This window comes from Triplophysa dalaica, chromosome 23 (genome assembly GCF_015846415.1).
Source record: "Triplophysa dalaica isolate WHDGS20190420 chromosome 23, ASM1584641v1, whole genome shotgun sequence".
NCBI classification, from domain to species: Eukaryota; Metazoa; Chordata; class Actinopteri; order Cypriniformes; family Nemacheilidae; genus Triplophysa; species Triplophysa dalaica.
In genome coordinates, this window is record NC_079564.1 from 15,912,310 (window position 1) to 15,928,909 (window position 16,600).

The following is a 16,600-nucleotide window of genomic DNA, read 5'->3' on the forward strand; positions in this document are numbered from 1 at the left end:
GTTCATGAGTCCCTTGTTTGTTCTGAACAGTAAAACTAAGCACTGCTCTTCAGAAACATCCTCAAGGTCAATTGAGGGACTCAAACACAACTATTAAAAAGGGGTCAAACCTTCACTGATGCTCCAGAAGGGTCCATCTTTGCTCTTGGTTGTTGATGGAGATTGCCTGAGCTGGAAATGGGATGATCAGTCAAGTCCACAGGATCTCGCAGGAGGATTGCACATGAAGTCCACAGGATCTCACAGGAGGATGGCACATGAAGTCCAAAAGTTCTCGCATCAGGATGGTACACGAAGTCGACAGGATCTCACAGGAGGATGGCACGTGACAATCAGCTAGTGTAATCTGTAGTTTCCTCCGGATACGTATACCGATGTCCCCGATGGGGACAGTCCACAGGTTCTCATAGCAGGATAGCACCAGGTGGTCGAACTTGAGGCATCTTGAGATAGGGAGGAGGGCAGAGAGAGAATAATTAGCATGGCTGCTGCTTTTAAACTTTCTGAAAAGATGTGTGTTTTCCAAATATGGTCAATGGGAGGGGGAATCTGTCTGGTTATAAGCATTCTTCCAAATATCTCTCGTTTTGTTAAAATTATTCACATTTTCACACATTCTGCAAGGGGTGCCGAAACGTTTGCACGCCACTGTATATGACTTATTTTTCTTCAGCTGAACACAAACAATATTTTTTTTTATTAAAATGGCATTATCTTAATTTGTAAATGGTACTTAAAGGAGTCATGAATTAAGACATCAATTTAACCTGAGCTTTTGTTATATAAGAGATAATCATATTCATGCGAACATCCTGTAAGTGTCAGAACTGAAAACGCCCTTGTTACTGAAATTACATTGAATGCACCGCCTCCACAGAAGAATATCAACAACTTTTCCTCTAGCCCCGGCCACTGTTTCGCACATGACAGTACTGAATTAACACAAGTAGCGCGGAACCATATAGAGCGAGAAAGCAATAAACATGCCGTTAAAGATAGTGTGCAGTCAGTGCCTGGTTGTGGAAGAACACAGTCGCTGCATAACCTTCCTTTGGATTCCGACATTAGTATGCGTGGTTGAAGTTTATTTTTAAAGACGTTCCAGGTCACATGGGTAAAACATTAAGCGTTTGTTTGCTTCATTTCACCGCGGATTCCTTTGTGAAAAAGGCCCAGGTTGACACTGGATTTGCTGAGAGACTAAAATCAAAAAGCAGTGCTGTGCCGTCAATATTGGATCCAACAGGAATGGCGCAGCCATCTTATGTGAGATATATTTTAAAATAAAAACTAAGTTTTTTCCACTGAACACAATATGTTTTATTTTTAAGAAGCATATCGAACATTCTGGAACAGTAAACATGTCAGTTTACCTATGTAAAATGTATAGGATAAAGCAATGTAAGTCGCTTTGGATAAAAGCGTCTGCCAAATGCCTAAAATAAATAAATAAAATAAATCTACTCGTCTTTCCACGTGAAATAATAACTTGAAGAAATTCAAAATATGCATGTCGTAAATGCGCAAATACTTGTTGAAATGGTTGTGTTGGTTTTAGCCATGACATACACTATCATTACTGTAAATTCAACACGAAAGGAACAATTTGAAATTGCCCCTATTTACTTCCATAGTACACATTGCTGGTTGTATTGTGTATTATAGCTTGTTTGCACATGACGTCGTGTTAACTCCTTTGCTGTGGCGCGAAATACAGATGGAGGGCAGGAAGTGATTTTCTTCAAAGCAAGCTCAAACTCAATCACAAACTCAAAATTACAGTTTTGCACTGTTTATGTTTGCTTATATCGATCAAACTGAGAATCCGCAAGGAGCTTTTTTTGTGCAAGAAAAGTTGCTATTTATAAGGAGAAAATTTCAAGAAATTGACTGAAAAAACTGTGATGACCTAAACTTTGGTAAGATTAATATCAAAAAGTTTTAAATGCAGCAAATCATTTTGACAGGTTTTTTTGACAAATGAAATATAAATATGCCTTTAATAACATAAATGACATTATATTTACATATGATTAAACCAAATTGCCTGTTTGTGACATTTGAACATAGTTTTTTACCTTAAAACCGAAATAAACAGCTTTTCCTAATGGAAGGTCTGCATTCAATCAAAATGTGCCACTAAAATATTTCAAATTCATATTTCATGTCCAGTTTTTTTTCATGTGGCAAGTAGCCGTGTAATAAGCGGGATAATGTACAAGCAGCCGACAGGGTGATAATGTCTGTGATGTGCCCTGGCCTCTGACATTTCAAAGCCCTCCTGGCATTACATATTTTATGAGAACAGTGTTGCACCTATGCTCAGATACATAGGACTTAGGAGCAATTCGCACAGAATGCATCTTTGTGTCTAACAACGCATGACACACCAAACAGCAAGGGTCTCCTGACAGTCTTTTGATAACAGAAATTGCCATATGCCAACTTTTATTGTAAACAAAATCTTACGACACTTGTTCCGCCTTCAAGGTCTTCTGATTGGTCTACTGCTTTGGTTAATTCATTTTTGCAAAAGAGCCATTGCAAAACTACTATTTTATATATATATATATATATATATATATATATATATTACATCTTTCAATGATTTCAATACTAGTAACTTGATTGAGGTCTACAGACCACAGTCTCACTTATGGTCCCTGTGGGGATCAATTGTTTTTTTCCTTAAAAACAGTGAAACAAAGGATCAGTGCACACATCTGGGGCTCCAAAAAAATATTTCCATTACTTATGAACAACTTTGCTACAGGTTTATATTAGGCCTCCATTCAATTAAACTTCATTATATCTAACATATAACGATTAATAAGTATAGTGCACGTTCATATAGTACTGAAACTGATACTCACAAAAAAATGCATATGTGTCTTCTGACTTCGCACTAGGTATGTTCGATTTCTTAAAATACTGCAGATCGATCGCCGAATATCTGACATCAGGGTACTGCGAGAACGTTTTAAAAGCACAAGGAGCTTACATTTATACATTTAGGCATTTGGCAGACGCTTTTATCCAAAGCGACTTACATTGCTTTATCCTATACATTTTACATAGGTATTTGCAATCCCTTGGGATCGAACCTACAACCTTGCGTTGTTAACGCAATGCTCTTACCACTGAGCTACAGGAGAGCAGCTCTGGTCTCATGGCATTTTGATGTCATACGCAAATCGGCCTGCGCAAACCAGTGGAACACCTCATGAAAGAGACATAACTACTATCTTGCTAATAGATATTGTAGTTCGGTTCGTACGTGGAAAAGACACATACATACTGGCATTGAAACTCCTCTGTCAACCTTGACAGCTGTATGTATGGACTTAATATGATTCATATGCAAGAAAGACTTCTTACACAGGTATAAAGAGTTAAACACAGTGCATCCATACTGACGCGTCACAGTTTACTTCCATCTGCTCACTGGATACTTGGTTTGTTTTTAAAGTTTTTACATGTCATTACATATCGAGGCAACGAATAACTTTCAATAAAAGCATGACGCTCGCTATTCTAAAGTCCTCGCACTTTGCCGTTAATTAGTGTCATGACGCTTGCGCATAGCACTGCATGCATGTATTGACCAGGACAACCTGAAATATTCATATGTATTATGTTTTTTAACATTCAAATGTTGATAAAGACTAAGACACCTGGCAAGCCACGTGGTTTTTGTAAAAGAGCCACGTGTGTCTCGCGAGCCTATGGTTCCCGACCACTGATCGTGTTTACATAGAAAAATAATAAAGGCCTATTAGTAGTTCAGCAGAATAGAAAATGTCTGCTGCACAAAAAAAAATTGGTTTATTCATATTTCACAGTACTCAATACCTAAAAAAGCTTCTGACCTCTCCAACTCATATTACGTGGGAATAGGCTTATTCCTTGCATAATTTACATTTCTGCATTATGACAAGCATTTAACAGTCCATGCATTACAAATTAAGTAATATCAATCACCAAAACATTTAACAAAATCTTATTAAAAATGTGTAAATCTTTATAAGATTTATACATAAATCTTAACAAAAAAGTTGGTTTTAACTTAGGTAAAAACCAAAGTAAAAACAAGGTATCTTTCGTGATTTCCTCAGTGAAAACTCTTCCACAACGTAATCCAAATCCAGCTGTCTGACAAGACTGCATTCAATGGCTATTAAAGACAGTGAACTGAGATGTCTTTGACATATTTCTGTGGTTTTAAAGTCATGTTGTTATTTAGCCTTCTACTGTCTTCAACACGCTTATATTACACAGTGTTTTTTACTCACCTCTAGATGTCCCACTCAACAGCGCGGCATGCATTAAGGTTATTTATTTGATTAATTCGCTATGCTTTATACTTCACAACTGCAAAAATAATCACTTTATTCCACAGTATTAAGCGCTATCTTATTGAGAAAATAAAATAAATGAAAAATGTACACATATTAAATTTGCCTGGGCACATGCCCCGTAGGCCCGTGCATTAATCCGTCCCTGGCAGCCGGCTGTTATCAAGAAATTATCACCGACAGTATGATCAGGACCTGACGCGAACAACCGGCTGCCTGTACATTATCCCCTACTTAACATAATTATTACGTCATCACATATTTTTTAATTGCAACTTCAGACCTTTTTCACTTCTATTCTCTGAATTCTGTATTATAATACAGTTTATTGCTCACTAAAGCCATTCTCATTTACAGGTTTTCTGATTCTGTTGTCAGTTCTGATTTACATCTTCGGATAAAATCACTACACACACCTTGAAGAATGGAGATTTTGGCTTTATTCTTTCACATCCTCTGTCTGGGCAACCATGTGCTTATTAACAAGCGAATTGTGTTCATGTTTGTAAATCCAAACACCCAACAAACACATTTACGTTGTGACCACGTTGGTGCCACGTTCCATTTTTCCTCAGGCAACGTTGCGCTCTACGTATTGGCAACACTGAGTGTGTTTACATGCACATTCTTACTCCAGTTATGCTTAATAAGCTGATAACAAGTAAGGTCATGTAAACGCCTAAAAAGGTTTTCTTTTATCAGGGAAAGCTCATAAACGGCGTAAGCGAAACCCACTCAGCAGAGGTAGTTTTTTGCCCATTGCTCCAATATCGCGCTGCATGTAAACGCCTTTACCAGTTCTCTCTCAGTTGTGTTTATGTGCTTATGTCTGACAGCAAAACTTATTTCTGTGCATTATCACTTTGCGCTACATTTTGCTGTTATACAACATGTATCTTGTACAACATACAGTTGAAAGAAAAAGTATGTGAACCCTTTGGGCTTACTTGGATTTCTTCATAAATTGGTCATAAAATGTGTTCTGATCTTCATCTAAGTCACAACAATAGAGAAGTACAGCCGGCTTAAACTAATACCGCACAAACATTAAACGTTTTCATGTTTTTATTGAACACAACATGTAAACATTCATAGTGCAGGGTGGAAAAAGTATGTGAACCTTTAGGTTTAATAACTGGTTGACCCTCCTTTGGCAGCAATAACCTCAACCAAACGTTTCCTATAGTTGCAGATCAGACCTGCACAACGGTCAGGAGAAATTTTGGACCATTCCTCTTTACAAAAGTGTTTCAGTTCAGCAATATTCTTGGGATGTCTGGTGGGAATCGCTCTCTTGAGGTCATGCCACAGCATCTCAATCGGGTTGAGGTCAGGACTCTGACTGGGCCACTCCAGAAGGCGTATTTTCTTCTGTTGAAGCCATTCTGTTGTTGATTTACTTCTATGCTTTAGATCGTTGTCCTGTTGCATCGTCCATCCTCTGTTAAGCTTCAGTTGGCGGACAGATGGTCTTAAGTTTTCCTGCAAAATGTCTTGATAAACTTTGGAATTAATTTTTCCATCGATGACAGTAATCCGTCCAGGGCCTGAGGCAGCAAAGCAGCCCCAAACCATGATGCCCCCTCCACCATATTTCACAGTTGGGATGAGGTTTTGATGTTGGTGTGCTGTGCCTTTTGTTCTCCACACATAGCGTTGTGTGTTCTTTCCAAACAACTCAATTTTGGTTTCATCTGTCCAAAGAATGTTTTGCCAGTAGTGCTGTGGAACATCCAGGTGCTCTTTTGCAAACTTCAAACTTGCTGCAATGTTTTTTTTGGACAGCAGTGGCTTCATCCGTGGTCTCCTCCCATGAAGTCCATTCTTGTTTAATGTTTTCCTTATTGTAGATTTGTCAACAAAAATGTTAGCATGTGCCAGAGATTTCTGTAAGTGTTTAGCTGACACTCTAGGATTCTTCTTCACCTCATTGAGAATTCTGCGCTGTGCTCTTGCAGTCATCTTTACAGGACGACCATGCCTAGGGAGTGTAGCAACAGTGCTGAACTTTCTCCATTTGTAGACAATCTGTCTTACCGTGGACACATGGACATCAAGGCTTTTAGATATACTTTTGTAGCCCTTTCCAGCTATATGCAAGTCAACAATTCTTGATCGTAGGTCTTCTGAGAGCTCTTTTGTGCGAGGCATGGTTCACATCAGACAACGCTTCTTCAGAACAGCAAACTCAAAACTGGTGTGTGTTTTTTATTGGACAGGCCAGCTGTAATCAACACATCCAATCTCATCACATTGATTGGACCCCAGGTTGGCTGACTCCTGGCTCCAATTAGCTCTTGGAGAAGTCATTAGCCTAGGGTTTCACATACTTTTTCCACCCTGCAGTATGAATGTTTACATGTTGTGTTCAATAAAAACATGAAAATGTATAATGTTTGTGCGGTATTAGTTTAAGCAGACTGTGTTTCTCTATTTTTGTGACTTAGATGAAGACCAGAACACATTTTATGACCAATTTATGAAGAAATCCAAGTAAGCCCAAAGGGTTCACATACTTTTTCTTTCAACTGTAATGTGTGTATAATGCACTGGCTAAGACCAACAAGAGTATAATAAATTGTATAAGAACGATGGATCAGAAAAAAATTGAATTAGCTTCATTTTTTTCCAATTTTGCACACACAGACAAGCAACGTGTTGTGGTTTCAGGAGCTCAGAATGAAAAAATACAGTATAGACAAACACAGGAAATGGTAAAAAATAAATATATAGAATAAAAATAAAATACATCAATGATGAAAATAATTAATTTACATAAGAGGTAAGAGGGACAGTTAATTATAGATATGCAAAGTATAACAAAACGGTGTATACTATGCTTTTACAAATATACACGTAAATTACTTATGCATAAAAAAACGTACTGCACTAGAATATTGCACTTTCAAACATGTAGGTACTTTTGGATTTGATTAATATTCATGGTGGAGATAGGCTGCCTAAAAAACTGTTCTATCAAAGTAATATAGAGAATGGTAAGGGGAGTGGGTGATGGAGGTTCCACGTGAATTTCACGGTCATCTCAAGGGGCATTCAGCATGTCATGACTTAGACAGCAAGCAGCAGCCCATCTTCTGTACACACACGCACACACACACACACGCGTGCACGCACACACAAACAGACACACACACACGCACGCAGGCAGACATGCGCGCGGACACACACCCAGACACGCCAACAGACACACACACATGCCCACACACACACGCGCGCACACAGACACATACACAAAAAAGTTTTTATTTTAAAAACGTAAAAGAAGAGAAACGCGAGATGGTCCCTAAGAAGCTAAGCGTGAAAAAGAAACTGCGAATAAGAAGCTGGATTTAGCCTCGTCTCATTTCAGAGCATCGTCGGATACCCATCTTTTGCAGCGTAGTGAAAATCTCTTTGTGTCTTGACAGTTTCAAATAAGTATTTAATTAAATCAGCATATGATTCCAGTGCGGCCATGGTGTCGATACGAAATTACAAAAAAATACTGATTCAATCACGGCAAGATTGAGGTTTTTCAGGCTTCTTTTAACTTTTTGCAATTGCGGCAAACTTCCAAGTGCAACACACACACACACACACACACACGAAGATAACTTCCGGTTCACGCAAATCGAACAAATTAAAAATCAAAATCGGTCGTGCCCCCTTTATTTCATTTCCTATTTTTGATCTGAGCATTAAATCAAAAGTACGAAAAATGACCCGTTATTTGTTTTTTGGTATTACATTTATAAACAAATAACGAAATAACAAACCGTTTTTTAATTTTCTGATTTTGAAATCTCAATTGAATATGAAAAGAACGAATGATACACGGATTTTCAGGGCATCGCCTCTTGACCGTCGACTGTGAGTGACGTCACTTCCCAACACAAACTCTCCTCATAGCATAACCCCACCCTCTTGACTGACATCATTAAGGATTTAGGTGCGTCGTTATTGGCAGCGCCACATTTTGGTTACATAAACGCCTTACGCGTGAATACACAGCGATATTTTTTAAGATCGCACAAACTATTCGAAATTCTATAATTAAATAAACTAATTGAATATTCGGAATTCGTGACGCATCCCTAGGCCAAACGTGCAGTAAAATCAACATATTTGACAAAGAATCTTGCTGTTTTGTTGTGCCATTGTTTGGGGCTTGCGCAGATCTGCAGATCAATCTGAAACTTGTTGCGAGTTGTTTAAGTTGCGGCTGTGTCCCGTGTGCGTGTACATTGCCTGAGCGCACTGACTGCACTGATCGTCTTTTGAGAGCACGTGAGTACTTGATGCTTTAAAATGTTTTGTATTTTTCAATTGGCATGACTTAAAATAACATGGAAATGCCTATTCCGTCAACTGATGTGCAATAACTTTCCTGTAGCTCAGTGGTAAGAGCATTGCTTTTCAGTGTCTTCAGCCTTCCGCTTTGATTGGCCGGACTCGTGACTTTTAGCAAATCAGATGGGCGGTGGGCGGGCATTGCTCTAGGCCAGAGAGTGGCATTACAACAGATGAAGCTGCATTAGAGCCAAATAACATGTTTCACAAATAAATGTATTTATCGGCAAATTTACTTTGAAATTGATCGATGTAGATGGTCATAAAAAATGCTTAATATCGACGTTTTTACCTTAGCCTGCAGATACCAAATATTTCCCAGATATTTATTTTTTGCTCTGCTCTATCACCCACGCATATTACGTCTTTGTGGGGCGAGGGAACTGATAGATAAGTGCATGGCTGAAGGAGGGGAGACGAAATGGAGTGTCTGTATGCGCCTCTTGCAAATTAAATTTATAACGCAAAAAGATTAGATATTAATCAATTTGGTCGCAGTCCAGAGCCTTAAATAACTTTTGTTCTATCAACTTCGCCATTCCAGAAGGTTCCGATCAACATCCCACCCCTCCTGTGACCCATGGTTTGTCTGTATGTTTCAGAGCCAGTGAGCAACGGACTATAACCAACCAAGATAAAATACTTAAAGAGTACCTAGCATGAGATAATGAAAAATCATATCTTGCAGTCTATGTTGCCGTGTTTGAAAGTAAGCTGTCTACCAAGTCCGAAAGGTGAATAAATAACAAAGTTAATTGCTTGTAAAAATGGGAGTCGACTCTTAATCACACAAACGAGATGTGGACTAGTACACCCGTGTATCTACGTCACTAGACATAGTCCCCGCCTACGCTTTGCTGAGACTGCCGCGAAAACGTATTTCTCCTCCCCCAAACACTGTTGCTCATTTGTGATGCGTGAGTATCATGTCTAGAACCTGTGTTCTACGGTTACAATTCATTTTTCAAATGATACCAAAGGAGTATAACCCCAGGGTTTTACTGTGCGTGCGTCATTTCACAGATGATTGCTTTAACACCTTGGCACGTTCACTGCAGGGTATGTGAAATGACTGTCCTTGAAAGAGGGGGCAATACCAACTCTATTTGGACCTGTTAGCTCCACCGAATCAGAACCTTGTTGTATAAGGATAATGAAATGCAGGTCACTTTGGATATTTATGCATTTGGCAGACGCTTTTATCCAAAGCGACTTACATTGCATTATGCTAAACATATACATAGGTATGTGCAATCCCCTGGGATCGAACCCACAACCTTGCGTTGTTAACGCAATGCTCTCACCACTGAGCTACAGGAAAGCTGTAAATGTATATGTATATAAATGTAAATGTAAAGTCAAGTTTCGCAAGCTTAACAGGGTATGCAGCAGTGTTATGTGTTGATGTACATAGATCACTCAAAAGTATTCGTCTATGTTGTCTTGTTAGGTGCTTCAGTAGGTTACTTGTGCTATTGACAGCAGCAGATAGTTTTTTCTCCCCAGGACATAGCTTAATTTTACCATAATGTTCTTGCATGATGTTCTTGCTTTGTTCTATCGTGAAACTCACACTCTGTTTTCAGTCCATTCATAAGAAAGCTGAGCTTTTGCACCAGTGTGCACTTCGATTGGAATGGATTCAAAACGTTTTCTCTGCTCTGCTCCGCGAGCGGTGCGACAAAGAGCTAGAATCCTACATAAACAGAAATCCTGTCCACACTGGACGCGGTACAATGACACGCGACAAATGCCTTATCCTGGTTTCTGTTGTCTTTTGTCGTGTTGCATCACACCGCTCGCATGCATCTTTGATGGTGTAAGATAATAACGAATCGAACTTGTTGTAGATTTGTATGATTCGCATGAGTACTTTTAACGTGATGCGCTGCTACCTCCTGTTTTGGGAGACGCGTGTGAAGTCACAAGAGACTCGCAGTTCAAAGACAAGCGCGAGAATATACAAACCTAAAGACAGAGTCGCTTACAGTATTACATTTACAGTAAATGAACTGTAATAAATAAATAAATAAAATCAATCCAAGAAGAAATAGATATGAGATATAAATTATTTTATGAACTTGTTACCGTGAAATATATTGTTTCTGTGAAATAAAATTACTCATTCCGTGAAATAGATTTTTAGTCATTCTGCCCACCTCTATTTTGTGTTATACAGGAAATACATTTTTTATGCCGGGCTTCTGCGATATCACGTTTTCCGCTTCGCGGAAATGATAGGGCCCAAAGGAAGGCAGATTTTTTGGTGCTTTCTTGACCTTTGCTTTAATTCAGTGCTCTGGAGAAGTCTGACAACGTCTCTGTGAATTAGCTATATTTCATTTATGATATGGCTTTGTTCCTAACCCTCCTGATTTTGATGCTGTGAGAACAGCAGAGTAAAAAAGTAAGTAAATTAGCAGTGCGCCATAGATAAACGTCACACATTGACAAACACACAAATAAACAGCTCTGTCTAATGCACCTTGTAAGTTTACACTGGTAATTTTTTTCTTTGCCAAGACATATATGTCACACATAAATGTCACTCAATATAGCCCTGGCATTCTGGACGTTTTTTCCTTTTTCAGCCTATTCTCTAAACACATTTCTTTTTGGATGTGGAATATATTAAATGAAATGCAGGAATTAAAGTAGGTTTTTCATCTGGTGCAGCTGTATATTCACAGTAAAGAAGCATTGGGAACAGTTTTACGCTGGTTTAAAAAAAAGGTGACTTCATTCGTATTTGCTCTCCGTAAGTGTACCATGAGATTCACCTGCCTGTGTGTTTGCCTTCTTTGATATTGCTTGTAGTTTCGTCTGTCTGTGTGAGCCCCAGTGGATTAGTGTAGCGCTCAGTGGTGACAGTAGCACAGGGCTTCTGGAAGACTCTGGTGAGCTCAGCCTGTCATTAGCGTGTTCTCAAGAGGGTCACAAGCATCCCGCTTAAATCCCTCCTAATGACTCTTTTGTCCTCTCTCTGACTAATGAAGGTGCAGGTAGCAAATGTCTGTGCGAAATGAAAGGCCTCTAATTGTCAGTAAAGTTTGTTTTCATGTTTATCTTTTGTTCACGCTCCCTAGACACCCCAGTTTGTAACGAGTCTTCCAAAGGGATCTCATCCTCTCCGACTGTGAAGAAGTGTGTGTAACAGGAGGAGAAGACCACCATTACAAATAGAACGCTGCTGTTGTGTGTCTTTGTGTCTTTCAGTCTTGTTTTCTTTGAGCATTGCGTTCGGAGAAAACTTGTAAACTCTATGACAACATTCTTAGAGTATGTTTGCCTCTTGTGTTGTGACATCTTTCGTTGCATGCTGTTAGTAATGAGCTGCAATGAAATGAACACATTGAAAGCAGTAAAATGGGTTGGACTATTTTATTTGCACAAATATAACAAGGGTAATCAACTCAACTTTATATAGCACTTTTTACAATTTTCATTGTTATAAAGCAGCTGTACATGAGACACATTGAATAAAAGAAAAACAACTAAAGGCATATATCTGTAAAAACAAGAAGATGGTGAAAACAACAAAAGACAGACATACAAATGCTCCACACACACAATATGCATACATACTTACACACATTGACATAGACGCACACAAGCAAAAACACGCACAGTGAAAGCACACATTTGAGATAAAGGAGAGAGAACCACAGGTCAAATATTAAACAGACTATAAATTCTTATATGCAATATTAATCATGTCTAACTTCTAAATTCTAAAGCAGCCCCCCGGCCAGGCAAATTGTGCAAAACAATATGCAAACGGTGGCGAGGAACCCAAAACTCCAATCGAGAAAGAAAACCTCAGGAGAACCCAGGCCCAACCAGGGGATTCCAGTTCCCCTCTGGCCAAAGCTGCTGCCTCTGCACAAGCTCAACAGTGCTTGCACAACAAGGCTAAATAAAAAATAAATAAACTTACTAATAATGTAAATTATAGATTTAAGATTATCATTAACAATCTAATAGCATCCGAAGTGTTGTAGAAAAATCGTGTCAAGTTGCCGCATCCTTAACAATATCTTTATTTATTGATGGTACACCTTTATCAATAATGGTAGAAAAAATTGTCACTATAATGCTCCATCGTGCATTAAATTGTAAACAGACAGCAAACAAACCTCAAAACCTCACTGTTTCCTAAATTATAAACAGTTTCCTACATTTTTCTTAAGAGAGCGTGTCACACTAGTGCAGTCTTCAAATTTGGAAAGATTTTTAGAAAATTGCTACAGTGTACATTTCTATGGCTCCATGCCCCCATCAATGCCGTGCGATGCAGCTTCTCATACCCTTCTCATATTTAACAGTGTATATATCTGTTTCACACAGACATTGCAGTTTTTCTTCATTGCTAAGGTTTTTTTTTTGAATGCAAATTACAAACAATTCAATCAAACAAAGTACATTAACTATCATGTAATGTTTAGCAACATTTAATTGAATTTTCTACAAATATTTTTAACTTGCCGGATTTAAAACACAGCCAAGCTTTGGGGTTTTGACAGGACTATTTCTCAGGTGTCATTGCTTGACAACATATGAATTGTGAGATGTCTTAGAGAACATGTTGTGGTTTTCATGAGCTGTAATGCATTTGTTTTACATCTCTTTATCCATTTGTTTTGCTGTATTGTGGTGATTATATGATGGGCCCTCACCAGGGGCCTAATTACTGTATAGCTCTCTGTATTCTCTGAGGAAGAGGTGTGAAAAACAAAGCAGTTTCCTAGAACCTCCCATCCCCTGTCTGCACTTGCTATAGAGATGGAAAAAAATTACGGTCTCTTGAAATGTATCTAAATAAATCAATACGTCTTTAAGAGATCATATGTGAGTTAAAAATGTCAAAGGCCTTGCTCTATTTATTTCACCTTATTTGTTTTTATCATGGCCATTTATTATACTTTGGTGTAAAGGTAGTGGGTCAGAGATGAGGAAAAGATTAAAAAAGATAAGCAGGGAAATGAATGAGGGACAACAAAGATGCTTATTCATGATTCTTATGAATAGTCATGTTCATGTTGTTTTTTCCAAATGAATGATGGAGAGTTTCACCATGTCTATAACAGACGCAGCCGACACGACAAAAGACAATAGAACACATTAGACCCCATTATAACAAAAATTTTCCACACTGGATGCGGCTGGATGCAACAATCCCATTAGAAATAGACTTGTGTCGTGTCGCGCCCGGTGTATACACGGTGTTAATAAGAGCAAATGCTCAAAATATCATCGACATCAATCACCATGAGAATGCAGTATATCTGAATCTTCACTGAATATCAAGATCGCAGCATTAGGTTTTTGGACCGCCCTGCATACAGCAATAGCCAAAAGTGTCCAGACAATATTATTCAAATGTTTCTTTTTGCAATAAAAAATGTGTATGTTGATAAAACTGTACTCTTAGGGGTACTTTACAAATCAGCCCTCTACACATCCCTTTTGTAAATAAGATGTTTTTGTCCTTAGCTGTTTTCTTTGAAACCACTGTTGTAAATTGAGTGAAAATGACAGTTTTGTATTCTCTCATTTCTGTACCATTTTGTGTTGTTCTTTGTTAACAGGAGTTTTTTGAGCATGCAAAGCGTCTGTGGGATGATGAGGGGGTTAAGGCCTGTTTTGAGCGCTCAAATGAGTACCAGCTCATCGACTGTGCCCAATAGTGAGTATCTGCAATTTCCTTCAGCTTTACTCCATAATTTCATATAAATTCACTCATTTTGACATTATTAGGGTCCTTTGATTTATGCGATGCCATGTACAGAATTGCGGAATCCAGGCATTAAAATTGAATTTGCCATATAACGTGAAATGGCAAGGAATCTGGCATATTTAGCATTTCTTAACCAGGAAGTAGTGCTGAACATCTAATAAATTAAAATCAATAGTTATTCAACTTCGTTTTTTATATGTAATCTGCTTGTTCTGCGTGTCTAAATAAAAGAGTAGGATGATTTTGTGTACTGCACGTGTGATGCTCGTGGAGTTTGCAACATCTCACTCTATAGGGATGTGAACACATAAACTGCTCCAGAACTGTGCTGAGAGTGTCTTTCTTACTGTCTCCTAGAAAGTGCTGGTGATACACACATCTATAAATGCACAGGCATGCAGGTAGACATGCACACACTGGGTGTTTGCACTGAGAGCTTCAAGAATATCACATTTCGTTGACATTTCGAGTTGAGCCGGATACTCGGCTGAAACGAGTATCCGGTACGGATAAAGCGCTTTTGCCGGGTACAAGTATCATTCGAGTAATACGAGTCAATATCTGTGCTCGGATTGAATAAAAATCCTCATTGGGTAGCTGACTGTGTCTACGTTCTGTGATAGGCTAGTCACAGCGCCCCTCCCCTACACACATATAGATGTATTGTGTTGCTCTCCCTCAGTCACTCAGGTTCGCGGGTCTTTTCCGTTAACATTTAGGTTTCTTCAGCTTCAGTTTTTTAATTCGGTTTGTAGTACTTACTTATTAACCAGTAGAGTTTTGATAAACGTGGGGTTTGTTCAGACGTGGTGCTTGTAGAATGCGACTCGCGTTGCGTCTCTGCCTGTCGGAGTTTTTTTTTCTTTTGTAAACCGTCAGCTGGCTCTAACCAGTTTTTTTTACTTCACGCAAACTCTTGTTCATTACATTTTACTTCATAATTGCAACCGCATGTGTTGTATTCATTTTTGCAAAACTTATTCTGTATATAGTTCATTTGTTATCGTGATCAAAACCATTGATCTGAAGCTCAATGCTGATGCTGTCATGTAAATATTTTTCTAATCAGCAATAAATATAACAATTTCTGATCAACCCATATCAATTACATGCTTAAAATAACATACCGGTTAAAGCCCCGCCCCGCCCCAACCCGACCCAATTTCCAGGTTAAATCCCGCCCACTTCCGGGTTAGGTCCCGCCCAGTCCGAGTACAGATACGGATACAGATAATTCATATGGTTAACAGATACAGATAATGCTGTACTCGCTCATCCCTACATTTCGCATATACACATTTACCTGAGCAAAACGTTGACTCTGAACAGCAAGATGATGGGCTTTTAAACTCTGCTTTGTGTTTTATTAGTTGATTTAGAGATTCGTTAAAGTGTAGGGCTGTGTATTGGCAAAAGCCTCACAATATGATACATATCCTGATACACGAGTAATGATACAATATATTAACTGTTAAAGCACAATGAATAATGAATCAATGAAAAAGGGTTATTGTTAGTCATAGGAATATTTCTTGTGTAATGCACTGCAGTAGCCAATAGGGATGTGCAAAAATATTGATACAGCGAACTATCACAGTATTTTTTTCATGATAGTGCCTCGATGTACCAACACACACATATACAGTATCTCACAGAAGTGAGCACACCACTAACATTTCTGTAAATATTTTATTATATCATTTCATGTGACAACACTGAAGAAATTAGACTTTGCGACAAAGTAAAGTAGTGTGTGTACAGCTTGTATAACAGTGTAATTTGCTGTCCCTTCAAAATAACTCAACACACAGCTATTCATGTCTAAACCTCTGGCAACAAAAGTGAGTCCACCCCTAAGTATGATTCAGAACATATTGTCCTGCTTAAAATAATTAAATATTTTTGATGCAGCAAAGTATCTGGTGGGCAAAAGCAGAAGCAGAGTGTCTTGACTGGACTACAAAGCTTTTAGCAACATGCTATGCTGATGGTTTGATTTACTTGATGAGGTGCTTTGGCAACCATACTTGTATGCTTCTAGGGTAGGAATATCTCTCTGTATTTCATTGATCGTGTCTACAGTATACTGTATTTGGCTGCACATTCAGGACATTGGAACATGTAGAGTGCAAAGTCAAACTGTGGCATACAGTATAGG

The 16,600-nt window shown here is 38.5% G+C and overlaps 1 protein-coding gene across 3 annotated transcripts in view; it reads left to right on the forward strand.

Moving 5' to 3' along the window:
- gnal (guanine nucleotide binding protein (G protein), alpha activating activity polypeptide, olfactory type) overlaps nt 1-16,600 on the forward strand; it is a 60,460-nt gene that overhangs the window by 7,524 nt on the left and 36,336 nt on the right. For all 3 annotated transcript variants that reach the window (XR_008905433.1, XR_008905434.1, XM_056737905.1), the window contains exon 5: nt 14,294-14,391. Coding sequence is in view for 1 of the 3 variants with exons in the window: in XM_056737905.1 (XP_056593883.1) it covers nt 14,294-14,391 (98 nt within the window). In the remaining 2 variants the exon portion in view is untranslated. The remainder of the gene's footprint in view (nt 1-14,293; nt 14,392-16,600) is intronic.